The sequence below is a fragment of the Rhynchophorus ferrugineus genome, unplaced genomic scaffold, assembly GCF_030347505.1.
Source record: "Rhynchophorus ferrugineus isolate W39M unplaced genomic scaffold, kcgeb_rfMv2 rfM3, whole genome shotgun sequence".
NCBI classification, from domain to species: Eukaryota; Metazoa; Arthropoda; class Insecta; order Coleoptera; family Curculionidae; genus Rhynchophorus; species Rhynchophorus ferrugineus.
In genome coordinates, this window is record NW_027472582.1 from 22,553,677 (window position 1) to 22,574,272 (window position 20,596).

The window sequence follows — 20,596 nt, forward strand, 5'->3', positions numbered from 1 at the left end:
GCTAGTATCTTAACTATATTAATTAAAACTAACCCTAACTTTTTGGTGTCGTTTCTTCTTTTGTCCCTAGAAATCAATGTTGGTAGCTACGTAGCTATGTTGTCATATGCACGTCGTTTTCCTAGAGAAAGTTATTAAAGCTTATTAATATATCATTGTAAAATATTTTACCAAGTTGAATAATTTTAAAATTTTTAAGATATATAACCTAGAAAGTCTAAGCAAAACGTTACAATAACTGTTCTCATAATATAGTTTTTAGTTTCAATTACAATTATAAACTTTTAATTCAATTTGACAACACTGTATTTTGAATTATGGGTAATCAAATGGCGTTTTGGCGTGTTTTGTAAAGATCTATACTGTGTTTTCCAATTGAAATTAGAATATGCCGCAATCTAAGAAAGTTGTAAGTTGTCAGTCAATTTTAATGTGAAGTTTGCATAATAAACTATTTATTTTTTTTATTTTGAATGAGCTTTAAATTGTTTTTGCATGAAATATAGTTGTCCGAAAAAAATGGTAATGTCATTTTTTCCCATTCGTTCTTTTCGCTTCTTTAATCTGTTTATTTTTGCAGTTATATCAGATATATCTTCTTTATTTGCTTATTAGTAAAAGCTTCTTCAATGCTATAGCTTATTCATATCATTGATTTTTAGCTTTTTATTTTTTTTCTTTTATTAAACTTGTTTAAAAATTCATAACCAAAAAATACAAAAAAAAAACAAAGTTTGATCTAATATTTTCAACATTTTATTATATGTAATGTTATAAAAATAACCATAGAATATTGATAATGTATTAATTGGAATACTGGGGCGTTGGTTTACGCCATACTTGCGTTAAACAAAAAATCTTAAGATAATTAATATTTTAATATTATCAAACTTATAGTACTGTTGAATAAATTTAATCTGGTCTTACAGTATGTTTAGTCCTAAACGTTTATAGCACTACTTATTTTAAAAATCATAAATAGTAACTTCCTTCAGAATAAGTATTCTATATTTTTATGCTATTTACAGTTTTTAATAATTGCATGATAAAGAAACAATTTAATCAGGGGCATTTTATTTTAGTGCTTATGTAGAGATAACAAAGCATCAACTAATTTTTTTACAGAGTAATTAATTATTTCCATTCAAATACTATTTTCGGCTTGTTTAAATAGTCAAAAAAAATCATGGCTGAAGAAGAGCTTTCAGGAAGTGATTTTGATGATGATGAGGATCCTGATAAAATTGAGGTTCCAGGTAAACTTTCTTTTTACAATTATATTGTTATATTATACGCTTGGTTCTTAGGTGGTGGTAAAGATTTAGCTACTGCTGCTACCATTGGGGAGAATAGAGATATCAAACTAAAACAAGAAAAAGATATAAAACCCGATCTCAAAATGGGAATGATGGGTCCACTTGGTGCAAATAATAAAATGATGACAGGAATGAATATGAATATACACCCAAGTCATTATGATATGATGAGACAACCTAGTAAGTAACTTTAATTTTTAATAAAAACACACATGTTAATTTGTAAATTATATGTGGGGAATATATGATTTTCAGAATATATAATTTGGTTAGAAATTTTAACTTATTGTTTTGTGATGAAAAACTAATAACTAAGAATACCCTATAAAAATTATTTTATTGATAACAGATATTTGATTCATAAGCGAATTAGATTTAAAGTTATTAAAGGTGTTTCTGGGAAATGTAATGTTTGAATAATAAAATAAATTAGTTATTTTATCTCTGTTAATTACTAATGATATTAAAGTTTTATATAATTAATTGTTACATAGTGGGGTCACCATATGGAGGCCCCGGGAATACTTCGAGCATGAGTAACTTGGCCGCAATGGCCTCAATGTTGAGTAGTCTCACCAATGGTCCTATGGCAAATATGTTTGGGACGACGCCTCAAGGAGGCGCGGGGGGTTCTTCAGCCGCGTCCGCCTCTGCAGCTGCCTTTAATGCTGCTCAGTTTTTGCAGCAGAGTAAGTGCAGACCATGTTGCATTTTGTTAGCCAGGGAGTATCACAACACATTTTGGAAACTTGAAACAATGCCATAGTTGCACTTTAACATGTAGATGCTTGAACTGGTTTATATTAGTATGAAGAAGTAACAATATAAATTGATAATGTAGCAACTAGTTTTACTTCTTTGTGCTTATGCCTTTTTAATAGTATTTAGCTGTTTTTATTTATTTTCTTTCTATTTATATATATTTGAAAATTATATTTTTAATGCATTATTTCTCATATATACATAGATAAATATCTACATACAACTATATCACACAGCATGAATTAAAATCTAGGCAATATATATATATATTGCCTAGTTTCATTTACAATCTTGGTTGTTATACATTTAATTGAAATGCTATTTATGTGTATAACTTCTAGGATACTATTTATTTTTTTCTGACAGCATGATTTATTTGAAGGGAAGTATTTCTCTTGATTTATGGTGTCTTGTATGATTATAACTGTTGTATTTGATGATATATTTATATTATTTTTCAGTGGAAATGGCTGCATATGGAATGGGTGCCAATCCATATGGAAATCCATTTCTTCAAAATTTGTCAACTATGTTGTACAATGCTGGACCTATGTCACCTTGGAGTACAACTCTCAGCAATAAAGTATACTCATATTTAAGCTTTTAATAATTTAAGTTAAATAATAATTTTTACTAGGCTGTTCAACAAATGTGGATGAATCAAATGGATAATAAACCTCTCCATCATCATCAGGAGGAAGAAGAAGTAGATGATGAGGAATTAGGTGTCGCAGAAACATATGCTGATTACATGCCATCAAAATTAAAATTAGGTATAATAATATACATTGCCTTAAATGAGGAACTATATTTGACTGTTAATCTAATATGGTTTTATTATTAATTAATTATTTTAGGTAAAAAACATCCTGATCCTGTAGTTGAGACTGCTTCTTTATCTTCGGTAGCTCCTGTTGATGTTTGGTATAAATTATCAATACCTGATGAAACAGTTCGAACAGGAGCTTTATCTGCATTACAATTGGAAAGTATAACATATACATCTCAAGCCCATGAACATATTTTACCAGATGGTAGTAGAGCAGGATTCTTAATAGGTACTTATATTAATATATGTGTAAATAAATATAGAAGCATTTTGTTTGAATTACGGTCTGAACTATTTATTACCAATATAATTTAGGCTCAATTGAAATGCAAAATAAATGTTTTTGTAAGCTTCAGGGCCCACATTCTTTGAGTTTTGTGTGTTGGGTAGTATGAACTTCCTACAATTGTAATTAAAATTTATGGATTTTACTGAAATAATTAATATTTCTTTATATAAGGAATTGCATTCTATATTTTATTAGGCGATGGTGCTGGAGTTGGTAAAGGTAGGACCATTGCGGGTATTATTTTTGAAAACTATTTGAAGGGCAGAAAACGAGCGATTTGGGTTTCCGTTTCGAATGATCTTAAGTATGATGCAGAAAGGGATCTACGTGATATCGGAGCGGGTAAAATAGAAGTACATCCATTAAATAAATTCAAGGTAGGTAATATACCTCAAAAAAGCAATTTTATTTAAACTTGTTAAGCATTGTGATTATTAGGATCAGGAATTTTGTTATTAGTACTTCGATTAATAATTTTAATGTTATGACATCCCTTGCATCAACTTTGTCCATGTAGCATGGCATGATTATTACATCGTTTTGAAATATTCTATTGACGTAACATTGACTATATTACTAGAAAGACAGGAAAAGACTATAAGCGAATCATTTTCTATGAAATGAATCAGAAATTAAACATTTTTTTCTATAAGGGCTTGTTCAAACGAAAATTATAAAAAGTAATTTCTAATCCTAATATATCTTACCAATATTTATGTTTTAAAGTATGAAATTCTAAATCTTATGTTTTCAGTATGCGAAAATTTCTTCAGCTACAAATAATAATGTTAAAAAAGGAGTGATATTCAGTACTTATTCCGCATTGATTGGCGAGAGTAATTCAGCTGGCGGCAAATACAAGTCGCGTCTAAAACAACTCCTGCAGTGGTGTGGTCAAGATTTTGATGGCTTGATTGTTTTTGATGAGTGTCATAGGGCTAAAAATCTTTGCCCAGTAGGTTCATCCAAACCTACAAAAACTGGTATTTATGATAAGTTAATGTTTTCATTCCTTTAAATCAAAATATATTATTTTTAAGGATTGACTGTGTTGGAACTTCAGAATAAATTACCTAAAGCTAGAGTTGTATATGCTTCAGCTACAGGTGCATCAGAACCTCGTAATATGGCCTATATGGTACGATTAGGTTTATGGGGTGAAGGAACGCCATTCAAAGAATTTGCGGATTTCATATCTGCTGTCGAAAAACGAGGTGTAGGAGCTATGGAAATTGTTGCTATGGATATGAAACTACGAGGTTGGATTAAATTTATCTAATATTACTAGGTTCAGATTTTATTAATGATATAAATATTTATTTCATGTATATAGGAATGTATATTGCAAGGCAATTGAGTTTTCACGGTGTTGCTTTTAAAATCGAGGAAGTACCGCTATCAAAAGACTTTGAGAAAGTTTATGATGCTAGTGTAAGATTGTGGGTTGAAGCAATGCAGAAATTTCATGAAGCAGCTGAATTAGTTGATGCTGAAAATCGAATGAGAAAAACTATGTGGGGACAATTTTGGTCCGCACATCAGAGGTAAAATAGAACCAATTATGAAACTTCAATGCAACTATATTAAATTATTATAGATTTTTTAAATATTTATGTATTGCTGCAAAAGTACCACATGCTGTAGCAGTTGCACACGAGGCTATTAAAATGGGCAAGTGTGTTGTTATTGGTTTACAGAGTACTGGCGAAGCACGAACTCTTGAACAATTGGAGAGAGATGATGGAGAACTTACAGATTTTGTGTCAACAGCTAAAGGTGTTGTATATTTCTCCTAAAACTATATTTTTTATTTTTATATTTAATGCCCTTTTAGGTGTTTTCCAGACTTTGGTGGAAAAACATTTCCCAGCACCTGATAGAAATAGAATTCATAAATTATTGGGCATAGGAGGAGATGCTTCTAAAAAATCAATGAATGGTAACTCTGAAGAAAGCAGTTCTGCACAAAAAAGGAAGCCTAGTAAGTTCCTCATATTGTACTCTTTAAGTGTTATATCTCATATAACATATTATTTAAATGTATTGCTTTTCAGTAAGACAAGCAGCAGCAAGAGCTGTTAAAAGGAATAAATGGTCCACATCAGATAGTGATAACAGTGAAAAGAGCGATTCAGATTTTCAGATGTCGGACAATGAAAGTGAAATATCTGAAGAGCATAGCGATTCTAATGTTTCAAGCGATTTTAACCCATTTAATTCAGACAGGTATTACTATATAGTTATTTTGTCCAAAAATTGATTGAGAAAATTACCCGGTTTATTGATTTTAGTGATTCTGATAATGACCCGTGGAGTCGGAATAAAAAGAAAGGCAAAAAACAGAAAAAGTCCCCCAAAAAACGACAATCCACCCAAGATAAACTGTCATTAATGTTGTCACAAAAAACCAATAAAGGTATTTGAAATTACATGATATGTTTATATATAGTCAACTATAACATAAATTGTTCATTATAGCTAAAGCTAATGGAGGTACAACAGATATCAAAACATCTGCACCGCCAATGGATGCTATAGAAAGAGCTTGTAGCATGAAAGATGAATTATTAGTTGCAATTGAAAGATTAGGGGAAAAATTACCACCAAATACATTAGATCAACTCATAGATGAACTGGGTGGCCCAGAAAATGTTGCTGAAATGACAGGTTTGCCCTATTTGTTTTTAGTTATTGATTAGTTTTTAGAGTTCTTATTCTTTATTTAAAATATTTAAAAAATATAATCACTTTTTTTATTAATAAAACCAACTTTTAATAATTATTATTCAGATGCTTTGTTAATAAATTATCCAATCTTTAAAAATAATATTTTTTTTTTAAATAATTTTAGGTAGAAAAGGAAGAGTTGTACAAACTGAAGATGGTATTCAATATGAGAGTAGGTCTGAAATTGACGTACCCTTAGAAACATTGAATTTAACAGAAAAACAAAGATTTATGGATGGCGAAAAAGATGTTGCTATTATTTCTGAAGCCGCTTCGAGTGGTATATCTTTGCAGAGGTAAATAAACAAGGACAAATTAATTATGGTTACTTGCTAACAATTTGGATAATTTGTAGTGATCGACGTGCAAAAAATCAAAGAAGGAGGGTTCATATCACTTTAGAATTACCATGGTCTGCTGATAGAGCTATCCAGCAATTCGGTCGAACACACAGGAGTAATCAAGTAAATGCCCCTGAATACATTTTTCTAATTTCTGATCTGGCTGGTGAAAGAAGATTTGCTTCCATTGTTGCTAAAAGGTAAGTATTTTAATGTAGATATTGTTTTTAATATACTTTAGATGTTTCCATAAAAAAAAATTAATTGTTATAATCGTTTTAGATTAGAGAGTCTTGGGGCATTAACTCATGGTGACAGAAGAGCAACAGAAACTAGAGATCTTAGTCAATTCAATATTGATAATAAATATGGACGAACAGCATTAGAAGCAACAATGAAAGCTATCATGGGGTATAACTTTTTAAATCTTATATTTTAAAGAATTGTTTTACCGTTTCATTTTGTAGATATGAGGCACCGATAGTTTCACCGCCTAAAGATTATAAAGGAGACTTCTTTAAAGATGTCGCTGGTGCTTTGGTAAATATATCTAAATATTTTAATAATGTATTCAAAAAGGTTTCGACAATATTTATATTTGCTGGTATTTTAAAGAAGGTATAAGAGTTAAATGTCATAAAAACCATCTCTCATTGGTTGATATTACTAGTATTTATTTTTATTATTATTTATATTTTCTGCTGTCAAAAATATTTAAGATTATTTATTTGGTTTTTTCTTATATTATCTTTGAAATTTCCTTTTAATCGGTTTTTTTTAAGAGAATTTTTAACAACTACTTATAATCCAATAATATAGTACATTTTATTTAACAATATCCTATTTCCTTAAATGCTATAATATATATTTTTTTTAGGTTGGCGTAGGGCTTATAGTGAATAGCGAAAATATGCCGGGTGTATTGTCTCTCGATAAAGACTATAATAATATGTCAAAGTTCCTTAATCGTATCTTAGGTATGCCGGTGGAATTGCAAAATAGATTGTTTAAGTAAGTATTGCTGTATTATAATTGAATTTAAAGAAAAAAGTCTGGACATGTTATTAATATAACCTATTTTAGGTATTTTACAGATACCTTGGCGGCTATCATTACTCAAGCCAAAAGAACTGGACGATTTGATTTAGGTAAATCATTATTTTTTTTAAATGTTATTATTATTTTATTAATATTAAGTTCAATAATTCTTATTCGATCCCTTTTTCGCTTGAATAGATATTGAATTTGGAACACAGTTGAAACAAAATATTTGTCATTATTTCATAAAGTTCTTAGCGTTTATTTTTATAATCTCAGGGTATCAATAGAACAATGTCGGTTTTGATTTCTTTAGCATTTCAGAATCAACTAGGTGTGTGTGGCATAGGTCTCACAAGTGATGGCTAGATTGTGCCAAATAATTTTGTATCAATCTCAACAAGTGGTAATGAGAAAGCGCTCTGTCTGGTGACTATATTTGAGTGCGACAAAACTTCCCATTCGAGGTACAATAGGGTATCCTTGTCATGCAAGAGGATGACATTGCGTCTGTTACTCGCTATTGCTGGTCTTTGCAACAGTGCATAATTCAGTTTGTTCAAGTTAAGTCAAGATCAGTAGACATCTATTGTAACAGTTTCATTCGGTTTTAGCAGCTCCTAATACACTACACCTTGCTGATATCACCATATCCACCACAAGACTTTATGGCCATGAATATACTGCTTCTATGACAATGTGAATGGTTCCTAACTGCCCCATGACTTTGCGCTTGGGATTGTCATAGAGCAATCTTTTATCTTGGGTTACAATACAGCACAGAAAACTATTTATTTTTGCCTGGCAAGCTATAAGACCGCAAAACGAAACTTTGAAATGGAATTTCAATAAATCCATTGACTTATCAATTGCCAAGCGATCTGAAAATTCGCTGAGAGTTTAACTTGAGTTTTTGCCTAATAAGCCTTATGATCTATCGTCTTCGAACTTTTTTGACCTCCCAGACCGTTCTTTGCTATTAACCAGTCCAACCAATTTTGCTATTGCTATGACCAAAACCAACAATTGGAATATGACAATAGCATTACCGTATTAAATTCTATATTAACATTATGATCGACCTTTTCTAGGCATTTTAGATTTAGGAGCGGGCGGAGAGGTAGTGAAACGTGTTAAAGTAGTAACATTCCTAAGAAAACACGCAACAGGTACAGCCCCAACTGAATTGCATACAGTTCATGTTGAAAGGGGTATGTCTTGGCCTGAAGCTTTAGAGAAATTCTCTTATTTAAATGGAGAACATGAAGGTTTTTGGGTATCGCATCAAGTAAGTTCTTTCAAATGATAATGGTGATACCTTTCCTATGTTTTAATATAATATTATTGTAGGCAAGAAATGGAAAACATACTGCCATTTTAGCTATCGAAGTAGATGCGGGCGCCGGTGGAAATAAAAAGAAATCAGAAAGTAAGAAGGATCAAATGTATTCGGTATATCGTCCTAATACAGGACTTCAATTTAGACAAGAAAGTTTAGCTGAGCTAGAAAAAAAATATAAAAAGGTATCTATGGTTTGATGAAACTTTAAATTACTATTAATTATAATTTTTTTCATTAACAGTAATACTGATTTTTTAGGTCGATTCTGCGGATGCAGAAAAGTCTTGGACGGAGCAGTATGATTCATCTGTTAATACCTGTTCACATGCCTATTGGCGCGGAAATTGTCGAAATGCAACAGGAGGTCAAGATTGTGAAGTTGGTATGTAAATGTTACATTTAATTTGTTTTAATTGAATTTCTGAGTGATTGCTTTATAGGTTTAAGACGGCGAACATATCACGTGGTTAGTGGTAGTGTCTTATCTGTTTGGAGCAGAGTTGAGGGCGTGTTAGCAGCTAAAGGTGGTGCTCAGAACAAAATGCAAGTTATTAGGCTACGAACACTTGAAGATTTGAAAGTAGTTGGTAAGAATATTATTCGTATATGATCACATTTAAAGATTTTTTGAAAATTTCTACATTCCTTCTGTATTGCATTAGAATTTCATGTTAGAAAAACGTTGCCTTTTGAGTGGACGAAAAATCGATATTATTCATCACAATATTCTTCAAAAAAGCATTGCTCAGAATTATCATGCCAAATCAAATAAAATAACTGATAATCTGATAGGCCTACTAAATGCAATGGATTGGTAGAATCTCTTACACTGTTACATATGTATTTCAGATTGTATAAGTCAATTACTTCAATTTAAAAATGATCTTCCATAAGGTTTGGTTTAAGCGAGTAAATGACAGAATCTTTGAATAGTGGATCTTTAATTTTACCAATGCTGTTGATGTATGCGGTTTAGTGGCTTTACTTGGTTTAGAATCTATGCATTATTTCATTGTAACATAATGCAACAAAAACTTTATTTTTCTGCAACTGAAACAATTCTCATGTAAAAGATGCCTATAGACCTCTTGATTTTGATTAGTTCGAACTAATGATATTATTCTTAATATTTTTAGTGTGAGTGTTAACTCAACAAATCATGGTTTTACATGCCAATGCGTTAGGTAAAATTGTATATAGATGTAACTTCTGTTTAAATCTATTTTGTATGTCTTTTTAATTTGAAAATATAATATATGTTCATATTTTTAATATTTTTTTAGGTACAGTCATACCTAAAAACTGTGTGGAGGCGCTCATTGAAGCTTTATCATCTGATGCTGAAAAAGTGGAGGAAAAGATATTTTAAAACCTAATAGACTGAGTCAACGTAGGATTTCAGTTTTATTTTGTAACTATTACAGGGCAACAAAGTATTTTAAAAGCACATTTTGCTATCGAGTGACAAAAAATTGACTGTAAAGAACTAGAATTAGAGGACATTGTGAGCAAACGTAACTAAAATATTTCAGTTTTATTTACAGTCTGGTTATTAACTCTGGAGTATATGGGTTTTCTCACAAGAAAAAATGTGTGCTTTCCTTTGAGTTAAAAACAGACTGTCATGTTTTGTTAGGGATCAGTAGATTTTTAAGATATTGATTCTTGGCAGAATGCAAAAAAACACAGTGAACATACTAGAAATGTATTTTAGAATATACCAATGTAATTTATACCTAGTAATAGTTTTTTAATTAGTTTCAGTTTTTAATTTATTCTTTTTGTCTAATTTGTTGATCCTTGGGATACAAAAAACTCGATTTTATTTCCGTTTAGTTTTAAGGCCATTTTCAAATAGTATGTATTAAATTGTATAGTGCAATAATATTTACGCGAAGACCCCATAATTGTAGCAGCAACCGTTTTACATTTCATACATATAATTTGAAAATGTTCCTTTTAACATTAAATTTGTTTTTTATTTTAATATTGTAATAAAAAACAATGTAAATTTTTAAAAACTTTTATGTTTAGAAAAAAAGGAAAATCTAAAAAAGTACTTTTATTTACAAAAATCTTCCACATTCCTCACTCTAAATTCATAAATGAATAATCACAAAAAATTTTAATAAGGACGTTAGCTCACAATACTTTCACACTGCTGTTTTGGAACTAAGCTATGATTTTGGAAAAATATTATTTTCTTTTCCACTCCTGTGTAATGAGTTCTTGGCATTGGAGACTAAAAGGTTAATATCTTCACCAAAGCTTTCCGAACAATTGAATTGCAAAGCAATTTCTTGAAGTCGCTCCAAACCGGTTTTCATTTTTTGAATTTGTTCTAGAAGGGATGCAACCTGATCTTTTTCTAAAAAATGTTAATATTTTAAGTTTTAGTAGTTTAGTAACTGTTTCATTAACAAGTAGAAATTAGTTTAGAGAAAGTGTATATACCTCTAAAATTTATACAAAAATAGCCATTAAAATAAAACAGTAATGCCAAAACAAAAATACTCTGGTTAACATATCACAACATTAATTTCAAATTAAAATGAGCTAAACTATATTAAATATTAGGAATTTTATTTTATTAGAATCGTAATTGTATTTATTAGCTTATTTATCTTTATATCAAAGAAAATATACCTTTTGAATGTACTTCAATCCTTTTCTTTGGAAAATGTGCAACAATGTCTTCAGCACTTACATCTTTTATGGTATTTTCTGCTTTATTTGCACTGACCTGTTCAATACTATTTGACAATGTAAGCTTTTCACCTTCTACATTACCTTTAGGTTTAATGTTAATATCCCCTTGATATTTACAAGTTACAGTGTCACCTTGATCTGTTTTAATTTGAAATGAGTTTTCTCCTTTTTCTATTGGTTTAGTCCCGTTGTATTGAATATTTTTCAATGATTTCTTTGTTTTTCCGTCTATTTCTAGGTCCATATTGATCGTATTATTTGGATTTGTAAAACAGTAAATGACAGCTTTTGATTTTGTGTTATTGTATTTTTTATCTGAATCTATAATTCTCTGTATTAAACTAAATATACTTCGTAACATTTTAAAGACCCATGAGTCCCTTAATATTTTTTCAAATGAAAATTTATGTTAGATTCAAAACTTTAAAATTTTTACAATATTTTGACACTATATTTATATGACATTATCAGAGATTAAAGAAAAATTCATAGGCTACTCATTTTACATTTTTGGACCAGTATATTAATTTTTCTATAATAAATAATTAATATTACTATTAGAAATTATTAATATTAGGTAAATATTTTGGCAATTTGTTACAGAAAACATTACAATATAAATTGAAAAGATTTTCAAATTTCTAATATAGTACATACTTCATGGAAGTTTTCATTGCGTTACAACCTATAAAGTATTATACTACCATATGTTATATGTTACAAGCTTAGATTCAATTGTTATAACATAAGGTCACTTTTTTTAAAAGTTTTTTTAACAACCAGGATTTTTTAGATTTGACCTACTGTTTAGGCCAGACGCAAAATGAGACGCAGCGTGAGTCAAGGGGAGATTTTGTGAGTTTAAAGAACGATATTGCTTCGCAGCGCGCCGTGACGTAGTTTTGGTCAATACGATCTTGCGGAACGCAGTGTTCTTGTAGCAGTTTTTCGCCTAAAGTCACGTCAGTTTAAAAATAGAAGAAGAATTTATCAAGCTGTGCGGATTCGACAATATTTATATGATACAAGTCCTGTAGGTCTTAAGTCTCTAAAAGGCTCCTAAAACCACTGTCATCGACATTAAGTAACTTAAATACCTCTCAGGAGACATCCGGCCTTACCCAGGCAGATGAGTGGGATAGTTATCCCTTAGGCCAAGCGCAAAATGGGTCGCAGCTTGGTGAGGTGACGCAAAGTGAGTCACGGTGAAATTTTGTGTTTAAAGAACGATAGCTACCGCGCAATATAGCTTCGCAGCATTCCGTGGTGCGGTTTTGGCTAACGTGATCCTGTGGAACGCAGTGTTCTTGTCGCAGGTTGTCGTCTAAAATTACAGTGAGTATTAAAAATTGAAGAAGAATTAATCGAATCTGTGTGGAATGGACAAGTTTTGTATGATACAAGTCATGTAGATTACATAAGGATTAAATTCTTTTATTAAAATTCTTCACTAAATTATTTAACTAAAGTAAATTCTCCGTGAGTCTTTCTTCTTTTTAAATACAACTTCTCAGTTACCTTTTACTAGTCATCTGGGAGATAAACATTACCATTTCATATTCGAATTCGTCTTCCGAATCAGATTCAGAACTAAATTCCAGTTCAGTCGTTATTAGTGCAATATCAATTGATATTGTACCAAGCCTACTACTGTATACAGCTTTATTGCGAGCGAGAACTGCAATCGTATTTGCACAGTTTCGGTTACTGCCAGAGTTTTATCCCGCATACACTTGCCTGAGACCCTCATTGCGTCACATCACCAACCTGCGTCTCATTTTGTACCTAGCCTTATCGGATGATTTTAATTGTTGCCTAGAAAATCTACAATCAGAAACATCAGTATCCTGCGGGATTCGAACCTGCAATTATTACAGAAATAAAAAGCATTGTTAAAATTTATATTCAAAATTAAAATATTTTATATAAAAGTTACTAAAAAAAATTCTGGGAAAAACGACTTTTAACTATCAATATTAAAAAAAAATTCGATGTATCTCAATTTTTTAAAAATATCGAAATATTCTTTAAGTGTGTATGTACAAAAAAATATTCGATATATTTCGGCGACCCTAGACTAAGGATGCCGAAAAATATCGATAGATAAATATCGATTTTTTTGGTCGACATATCAATTTAATTTTAAGTCAATATTTTTCGAAATTTAAAAAAAAAATAAATATATTTCTTAAACATCATAAAAAAACATTTAATAATAAACCTTTTAAATAGGCATTTAATTTGAACATGTAATCATTTAAGATGAAAATTTTAATACTTAATAAAAAGTAAAGGTTTATAAGTAAAGTAAAAGTATGTAAAAATTTATGTATTCAAAAATTATGGATATTTTTTTCCCTCTATATATATATATTTTTAAGATATGAAAATCGATATACTTTTTTTTTATATTTATATATATCGATATATTTTTAAAATATCGATATATCACAAAATTGGTATTTTTCCCGGTGGCTGGTAATCCTAAGGGTTTGTTTCTGCATACCCACCCCTAACCTAAACTGTCATCTTTTTCTTTCGTCTCCTTTTGTACTTTTTCTATGACTACTTTAGTATATTTTTAGACAAGAAGAAGATGTGTTAATTAACCCTATGTTACTTTTATGATTTAATTAAAATTATTAAATTAATAATAGATATATATTTGACTAATCCGAACATGCATTTCACGTACACTTTGAGACAAATAGTAAATAATCAGACGTTAGAAGCTCTGAAAAGGTCAATAACTAAGACTATTGCTGAAGCTGCTCCTCATATTCAAGCTGCTAAAGAAAATCAAATTAAAATTGTAAGTCAAAAACTTAGCGATTTTAATAACTGGTATATGAGAATAACTGGTTTAGATAAAGTTAATCTATCACAAGAGCAGGTTACTGCCCTACAGGTAAATATCTTACTACAATAATTGTAGTAACTTCATTATTAAATTATAATGTAGAGCCAATTATTACAAATTCAAGAAAAGAGAAGGGAAGTTGGAAGACAGCTAAGTGATATAAGGATAAAATCTATGGAATTACAGGATGAAATTCACAAAATTAAAAGACAAGATGATTTGGAAAAATTTTTGGATTTAATGAAAAAAGAAACTGAAGTGGGCACTCTTTAATTATATAATTTATATATCACATATATATTATATAAATTTACATAATTATTTTAATATATTTTAGGTCTTAAAACTTGAAAAATCTATATCCAAGACATTTCAGGATTATGATCAAACAGAACGTGAATTATTTACAGCTTTTAGTGATTCCATTAGAGACTCACATGAAAAGCAGAGAGCACAAATGGAATATACAAAATATTTTGGTATAGTTCTAAGTGTAACTGGATCCTTTTTAGCATTTGTTTATTCTACATTAAAAAAGCAACAATTAAAAAACATAATAGATGAGAGATTGAGTACGCTGAGTATACCTGTTACAAATGATGAGTCTATTAATAAATTGTTACAAAATACTAGTAGAATGAATGAAAATATTTTGTATAATAGTGATATTTTAAATAATATTTCAAAGAAAATTAGTGAAAGTTCTATTAATAAAGATGATATTGCAGAATATATCAATAAGTCGAACATTAACCCAAAATATGTATATATAGGTACAACAATATTCGGCATGTGGCTTATAGTAGTATTAAGTAAAGCTTTTTCTGTATAGTTATATTGCTATATAATTTTGTGATAAAATTAATTTTTAAATGATATATTGTTCATATAATGCATTTACATATTGTGATATAAGATGAATTTAGTGGTAATATATATATGTATTATATGTATAAATGATTAAAAATAAATGATAAAAAGTTAATGTTTTTTCTTCTCTAAAAGTGTATATGAATAATTTACTGAAAAATGTACTATAATAAAAAAATAGTATGAATACTTTTAAATAATGTATCACTATTGTTTTGTTGTTGTTGTATCAATACACAAGCAAGACAAATGTGTGATAAATAATACATCAGTATTTATTTTTTAAATTAAAAATAAATTAGACTACTTGAGCTAAAGTTGAGAGTAATAGTTATACAATATAAAAGTTAATATCGTTTGGTTTTCCTGCGCGCTGTTTAGTAGCTAGGTCTATCCAAAGTAGCAGTGAACATTGGGCTATAATGTTAAAATAAATAATATTTTATAACATTTTTGTTTCATTATTTTACTTGCATTAGAATGTTGTAATATAGAAAAACCAAAAGTCAAAATTAAATTCGGCAACATTGCGACGTTTTTACGTCTTAAATTGAGATGACTTTGAGTTCACTGTTATTTTGGATATATTATATATTGTTTCACACATGCATAGAAATCAGACGATTAAAAATTAAATAAAACAATTAATGACGGATTGTTATAAATTTGATTGCCCAAGGTGTGCATTTATATTAACATTTTTCCAGCCTCTAAAACTCGAAAGTACCATTTCTAGAATGCCTTTTAAAGCAATTTTTTAAATTGATAGTGGCAGCTTTGGGGCGTTGTAAGTGATGCGGCCATCCCAGATACAATCAGTAAAGGCCGTCGAAATTAACCGAAACTTGACAGGTGGCGGCTCCCAAGTACAAGACTGCTTTGAGATTTCGCACTACCAACAATTTTTGCTAGGGCTGCCACTGCTAAAGGGGACGGTTAATGAGATTGTAATGATTGATATTTCATGAAAAAGTCGTCGATAAGCCATGTTATGTGAAAAAGTCTCATTATTTTGATGAAGAAATAACTACAATATAGTTCGTAGTTGTGTATAGTAGTAGATGTTCGTTGTTGTTCAAGTTCGTATTGTTTGGTTTTTTGCACTCTGTTCAGTAGCTATATTGTTTCCGGATTGTTGTGATTTAGTAAACTTATTTTAAGTTTTAAAGCGAAATCAGCAAGAATCGGGCATCCCTTAAGTAATTTAATTAGGTTTTTGCCATTTCGCCGCAACGCAAAATTGATATGCACACATTTTTTAAGACTATTAAGCTGTATTTTTGTAATGTTTAGCTCATCTGTGGATCTTATGGACAGTCAGTTTTATTTTTTGTGTAGCTCGAGGCAAATATATACCTATTTAATAATTACTGCATCGTCGGAATTTTTCAAAAGGTTGTTGATTTTGTTGTTGGAATATCAGCATGGTAGAACAAATATAGGAGTCCAAGACCCTATCATGCACAAGTCCATCCAAATACGTTTAAAAGAATGACCCTTCTTGCGAAATTCTCAAATTTTTCTTCGAAAAGATTTGACTTCAGCAAATAAGAATAGTTTAACGATAAATATCTGCTCGTCTTATGAATAATGCGTAAAGGCCATAACCGTTCAAATACCTGTGAGACGTCCAGGAATATTGCAGAACTGTATTTATTTTCTTCAACTGCCATTTTAGTAACTGCTTTTAGTCAACGTACCGAACTTATTTACTGACTGAACTTATTCAATTATCAATTAGACTTCGGATTTAATTCTCAAGATCATCTATAGTTTTGGTACATAAGTTTAAAGTGATTTGTTCCCTCATTATTAATCTGAATTTGACCCATTCAATGTATTTGTTAGTAAAGTGTTTTTTCAGCATAGCTGTGGCAATGTCCAATATTAATAATAATGGAATGTAGTTAGATGTTAGTGTTAAATTACTTGTTTAATTCAGTAATTACGCTAGTTCAAGTCAATAAATAAGTCGTTCTTAAAAATGTCAGTGATTCACGAAACTGACATCAATTAGTTCTTTGGTATTCTTTATCTTTCTTTAAATAAAAATAAAATGTTCCTTAATTACGTATACTATACTTATGGATGCAGGAAAAATATCGATATATATCTTTTGGTACTTAATCAAATATATATCTTTAATATATATTATTATCGTTACTCTTTAAGAGATTTAGAAAAAAATATATTTTTTAGGTTAATATTTTACTATTTTTATTTTTTCTCAAAAATATCGATATAATTTTTTGTAAGATATCGATATTTTTTATACTTATTGCAAAAAAAAATAACGATATTTTTTTCCTCCGTTATATCGAAATATCGATATTTTTTTCGGTGGTCAATACCCTTAGTTACAATACAATGCAACACTATAAAATATCCAAACTTGACTAGACAAATCTAAATAGCCGTGAATATAAACTATCGTGAATGCTTTGTGAAATACTTACGAACCTTTATTTTTGTTTCTTATTCCAGATTGACCAGCTAGAACCAAATGATTTTTTGCTGATGTCGCTTCAGTTTCGGGATAGTGAAGTGTTTTGCGGGCCACAGAGACCCTGGGTTACGATTGGAATTGTCGTAGTTGGTTTAGCTACCGGGGTTTGTGAATGGGTAGGGATTTGATCAGATTGATATCGTGTTTTAAGGCGAATAAGGAGAACCTTACACTGAACAAATTCATGAAACTTTTTACGAACGGGATGCCTAATTCGAGATGAATGTTCACGTTTCTTATAAACCATGTGGCATTGAGTAACGCGCGGATTTTTTGGACTGGAATACTTAGTGCAGTGCAATTTGTCTCTCAGCGACGTACCTGTACCACATCTGACGGACTTTTTCTACAGAGAAGTGGAAATAGTAGGCTGTACACACCATTGCCTTTGCAAATAGCGTGCTGACCATTGGAACCTGAGGTCGAACTGGAGACCGAGGTATGATACCTTCTGAAGCCAGGGGATAGAAACTTTTTCGATTTGGAGGCGATAAGCGCGGAACTCTTTCTTACAGAAGTCTGTCGCGGATGGCTTCGGGGCTGTAACCGGTGGTGAAGTAACCGGTGGTATCATCTGCATAAAATGCTGTGTGGGAATGTTTGTGAAGTGGGAAATCAGTCATATAAAGGTTGAACAGTGCAAGGGCTAGTGGAGCTCCTTGCGGGAATCCTGCGGAGATCTGTTTTTGAGAGGAGACTGCATTGCCGATTCTTACTTGAAAGAATCTAACATACCGTCCAGATATGAATGAATCACCGAGATTAGGTCATTCGGTAGACCTTGCTGGTTCGTTTTGAAGACTAGACCGTTGTGTCATTCTTGATCGAAAGCTTTAGAAACATCTAGAAAGATGGCTCCAACTTTGCGATGCGGGCAGCTTGATGAAGGTTTGAGTGTTTGGCACGGAAACCGAATTGTTCGTTCGGAATTAAGTGATATGCGTCTATGAAGCCATTTAAAACGTATAATATTGCTTTTTCGGCAAGTTTGAAGAGTGAACTAATCAGTCTGTGTTAAATATATGACTTGTCTCGATACAAGAGCCAGTATAGAAAGGAGGAAGAAAAGTTAGTAGAGGGCGCTGGAACTTGTATCGAGTGGGTATAAATTACCAGGGATCAAAATAAAGTTTCTCTTTTGTTCCAAGGCCATAAGTGGTGTATTAATTCCGTCCCGTCTCGAATCATAACTGATTCGTAAAAGTCTGATGGGCCTATAGGCAGAAAAATTGTACTTGGCTTTCTTTTTTTGGAATAACAACGACAAGCGTATGTTTCCAATTCTTTGGGAAATGCTTTAACCTCAGGATCGAGTTAATGATGTTGGCAAGCTCCGAAAGCTGGTGTTTGCTGGTGAGTTTTTTCAGATGGCTTACTGTGATACCATCTGGGCCTAGAACTTTTTTTGAAGACGTTTTACTGAGAGCTAAAGGTCTCTGGGAGACTCCATATTTAGATGTACTGACTGAAAAATTTTCCTCTTCGGGGAGGGAATAGTGTCGTTGATGATCGTTAAGGTCTCTTGAGGAGGGCCAAGAGATGAATTGCATTTCATTTGATTCTCAAACGATTCAGCAAGAAGCTTGGATTTTTCCGGATTTGTAAGGGCGAAGTCCGCGGAGGAATCGACTTTTAGAGGGGGGATTGCATTCGAAGATTTCCCCATTACGCCTTTGGTGGGGCACCAGAGGTCAAAAGGGGCAGTGGGGTTGCCTAAATTTTGAAGAAATGATTCCCATTTCCTCTCGTTTCAGACTTTAACACTGTCTCTGACTCTGAATGCGCAGTGCGCCAGTTATTTCTTTTGGGAGGTTAAATTGAAAAGATTCAGAGCTGCATGTTTTTGTAGCTCTGTCTGCGACTGTTTGAATATCTAGAATGAGCTTTGAGACTGCTCCTTCTAGATCGTCTGGAGAAGTTATACTTGGGATAGGTCCTGTTCGCTGAAGTTCGTATTGAAACAGTTTCCAGTTGGTGGTTTTCTTGGGTTTGGGAGTGACGGAACTCAGAATAAACTCGCTGATCGGGAGGAGGATTTGCCTGTGGTCAGAATCAAGGTCTTGGAGTACTTGCAAGTTGGAAGTTTGATTTTCGACGTGGATTGAGTTGAACCCGAGCATCATAAGCGCGGTTCGGATTTCGTGGACGGAGATGCTCTCGAGGACACCCTTGATGATTGTCCGCAGATGTCTTTCTCCGGCGTCCAGAATGCGTAGCTGTATTTACGATCGTTTAGAAAGTCGATTCATCATTCGGTAGTTGTCAGAAGTGGGAGGATAGAAGGCTACCCTTTCGGTATTAGTTTGGGTATATCCGAATTGGATACCCTGAAATGTCAGGATGCGAATCAGCTCCGAGTAAGCGAGCTTATCGCTAAGAATAATCGGCGGAACACGAGTTTTTTATGCTAGCTAAAGTCGATTCTGAGTTAAAATTGTTGGAGTTGGAATTAGTTTTTTTATTGTCGCGTTTATCACACCCACTCTGAAACTACACGGTATCTGAGAATCACCTTTTCTTGGAACCAATAGCCCACTTTTTTCCTTTTCCAGAGGCCAGGCATTGGCAATAAAATATCCTGCCAGAGAGATTCAAAATATCGCTATAAAGCTATAAAAAGGCAAATGTTATAAAACGGTATTTTGGGAAATAAATATGCGAATTTTATAAATATATTTAACAATGTTTTTAATTTATCTCTCTGACATTCTGAACAGTTCGCACAAGCTTTTGGTTTTAGTTTGATTTATTGATGTGCCTTTAGAGATGAAGAAATCCAGCAGGTTACCAACAGTCTTACTATTGTCGAGGAGTCAGTAAATGGGTTCGCGTCTTGAATGATAGTTACAATCTGTAATATTAATGGTAGATAATTAATTAATTTTTCAGGTGTTATTAATCGTGAATCCCAAGCTGCGTTTAACATTAAAGTCTGCAATAATAAACTGTGCGTCTAATTTTGAAAACAACTATATTGTTGTTGTATATTATTGAACAATATATAGAG

General features: G+C 31.5%; 3 protein-coding genes across 19 annotated transcripts; 2 read left to right on the forward strand and 1 right to left on the reverse strand.

The window, feature by feature from the left end:
- Window positions 1-305: 305 nt before the first annotated feature.
- sno (Protein strawberry notch) lies at window positions 306-10,824 on the forward strand. 5 transcript variants are annotated; one of them, XM_076398484.1, is made up of 27 exons: window positions 306-409; window positions 1,126-1,256; window positions 1,308-1,496; window positions 1,811-2,005; window positions 2,540-2,661; window positions 2,716-2,851; window positions 2,936-3,136; window positions 3,392-3,573; window positions 3,951-4,179; window positions 4,237-4,455; window positions 4,530-4,740; window positions 4,794-4,972; window positions 5,031-5,177; window positions 5,251-5,422; window positions 5,488-5,612; window positions 5,675-5,863; window positions 6,048-6,219; window positions 6,279-6,464; window positions 6,547-6,675; window positions 6,732-6,804; window positions 7,142-7,275; window positions 7,348-7,412; window positions 8,394-8,590; window positions 8,653-8,826; window positions 8,903-9,026; window positions 9,085-9,231; window positions 9,928-10,824. In XM_076398484.1, exons 2-27 carry the CDS (start codon window positions 1,187-1,189, stop codon window positions 10,011-10,013), a joined length of 4,053 nt encoding a protein of 1,350 aa, XP_076254599.1. In that variant the 5' UTR covers window positions 306-409; window positions 1,126-1,186; the 3' UTR covers window positions 10,014-10,824. The 5 variants fall into 5 exon arrangements, with proteins under 5 accessions (XP_076254599.1, XP_076254602.1, XP_076254598.1 ...); XM_076398483.1 differs by having other exon boundaries at window positions 318-409; window positions 1,175-1,256; XM_076398485.1 differs by having other exon boundaries at window positions 363-409; window positions 1,083-1,256.
- On the reverse strand, window positions 10,692-13,418 carry LOC143192810 (uncharacterized). 13 transcript variants are annotated; one of them, XM_076398509.1, is made up of 6 exons: window positions 13,229-13,411; window positions 13,091-13,177; window positions 12,904-13,031; window positions 12,475-12,677; window positions 11,291-12,421; window positions 10,692-11,012 (listed from the first exon to the last, which is right to left on the reverse strand). In XM_076398509.1, exons 2-4 carry the CDS (start codon window positions 13,101-13,103, stop codon window positions 12,573-12,575), a joined length of 246 nt encoding a protein of 81 aa, XP_076254624.1. In that variant the 5' UTR covers window positions 13,104-13,177; window positions 13,229-13,411; the 3' UTR covers window positions 10,692-11,012; window positions 11,291-12,421; window positions 12,475-12,572. The 13 variants fall into 12 exon arrangements, with proteins under 13 accessions (XP_076254624.1, XP_076254628.1, XP_076254618.1 ...); XM_076398513.1 differs by having other exon boundaries at window positions 12,872-13,031; XM_076398499.1 differs by having other exon boundaries at window positions 11,291-12,677; window positions 12,872-13,031; window positions 13,229-13,412.
- Window positions 13,419-13,926: 508 nt separating this feature from the next.
- On the forward strand, window positions 13,927-15,198 carry LOC143192808 (mitochondrial potassium channel). Its single transcript, XM_076398497.1, has 3 exons — window positions 13,927-14,261; window positions 14,316-14,471; window positions 14,551-15,198. The coding sequence occupies exons 1-3, from the start codon at window positions 14,034-14,036 to the stop codon at window positions 15,043-15,045; spliced, it is 879 nt and encodes a 292-aa protein (XP_076254612.1). The 5' UTR covers window positions 13,927-14,033; the 3' UTR covers window positions 15,046-15,198.
- Window positions 15,199-20,596: the final 5,398 nt, after the last annotated feature.

Coding starts and splice junctions, on each gene's coding strand:
- sno (XM_076398483.1), top strand. CDS start 389: ATGCCGCAATCTAAGAAAGTT. Junction 1,497..1,810: donor TGATATGATGAGACAACCTA/GTAAGTAACTTT, acceptor ATTGTTACATAG/TGGGGTCACCATATGGAGGC. Junction 5,864..6,047: donor AAATGTTGCTGAAATGACAG/GTTTGCCCTATT, acceptor AAATAATTTTAG/GTAGAAAAGGAAGAGTTGTA.
- LOC143192810 (XM_076398503.1), bottom strand. CDS start 11,714: ATGTTACGAAGTATATTTAGTTTAATACAGAGAATTATAGATTCAGAT. Junction 11,013..11,290: donor GATTGAAGTACATTCAAAAG/GTATATTTTCTT, acceptor AACATTTTTTAG/AAAAAGATCAGGTTGCATCC.
- LOC143192808 (XM_076398497.1), top strand. CDS start 14,034: ATGCATTTCACGTACACTTTGAGACAAATAGTAAATAATCAGACGTTA. Junction 14,262..14,315: donor AGCAGGTTACTGCCCTACAG/GTAAATATCTTA, acceptor ATTATAATGTAG/AGCCAATTATTACAAATTCA. Junction 14,472..14,550: donor TAATGAAAAAAGAAACTGAA/GTGGGCACTCTT, acceptor AATATATTTTAG/GTCTTAAAACTTGAAAAATC.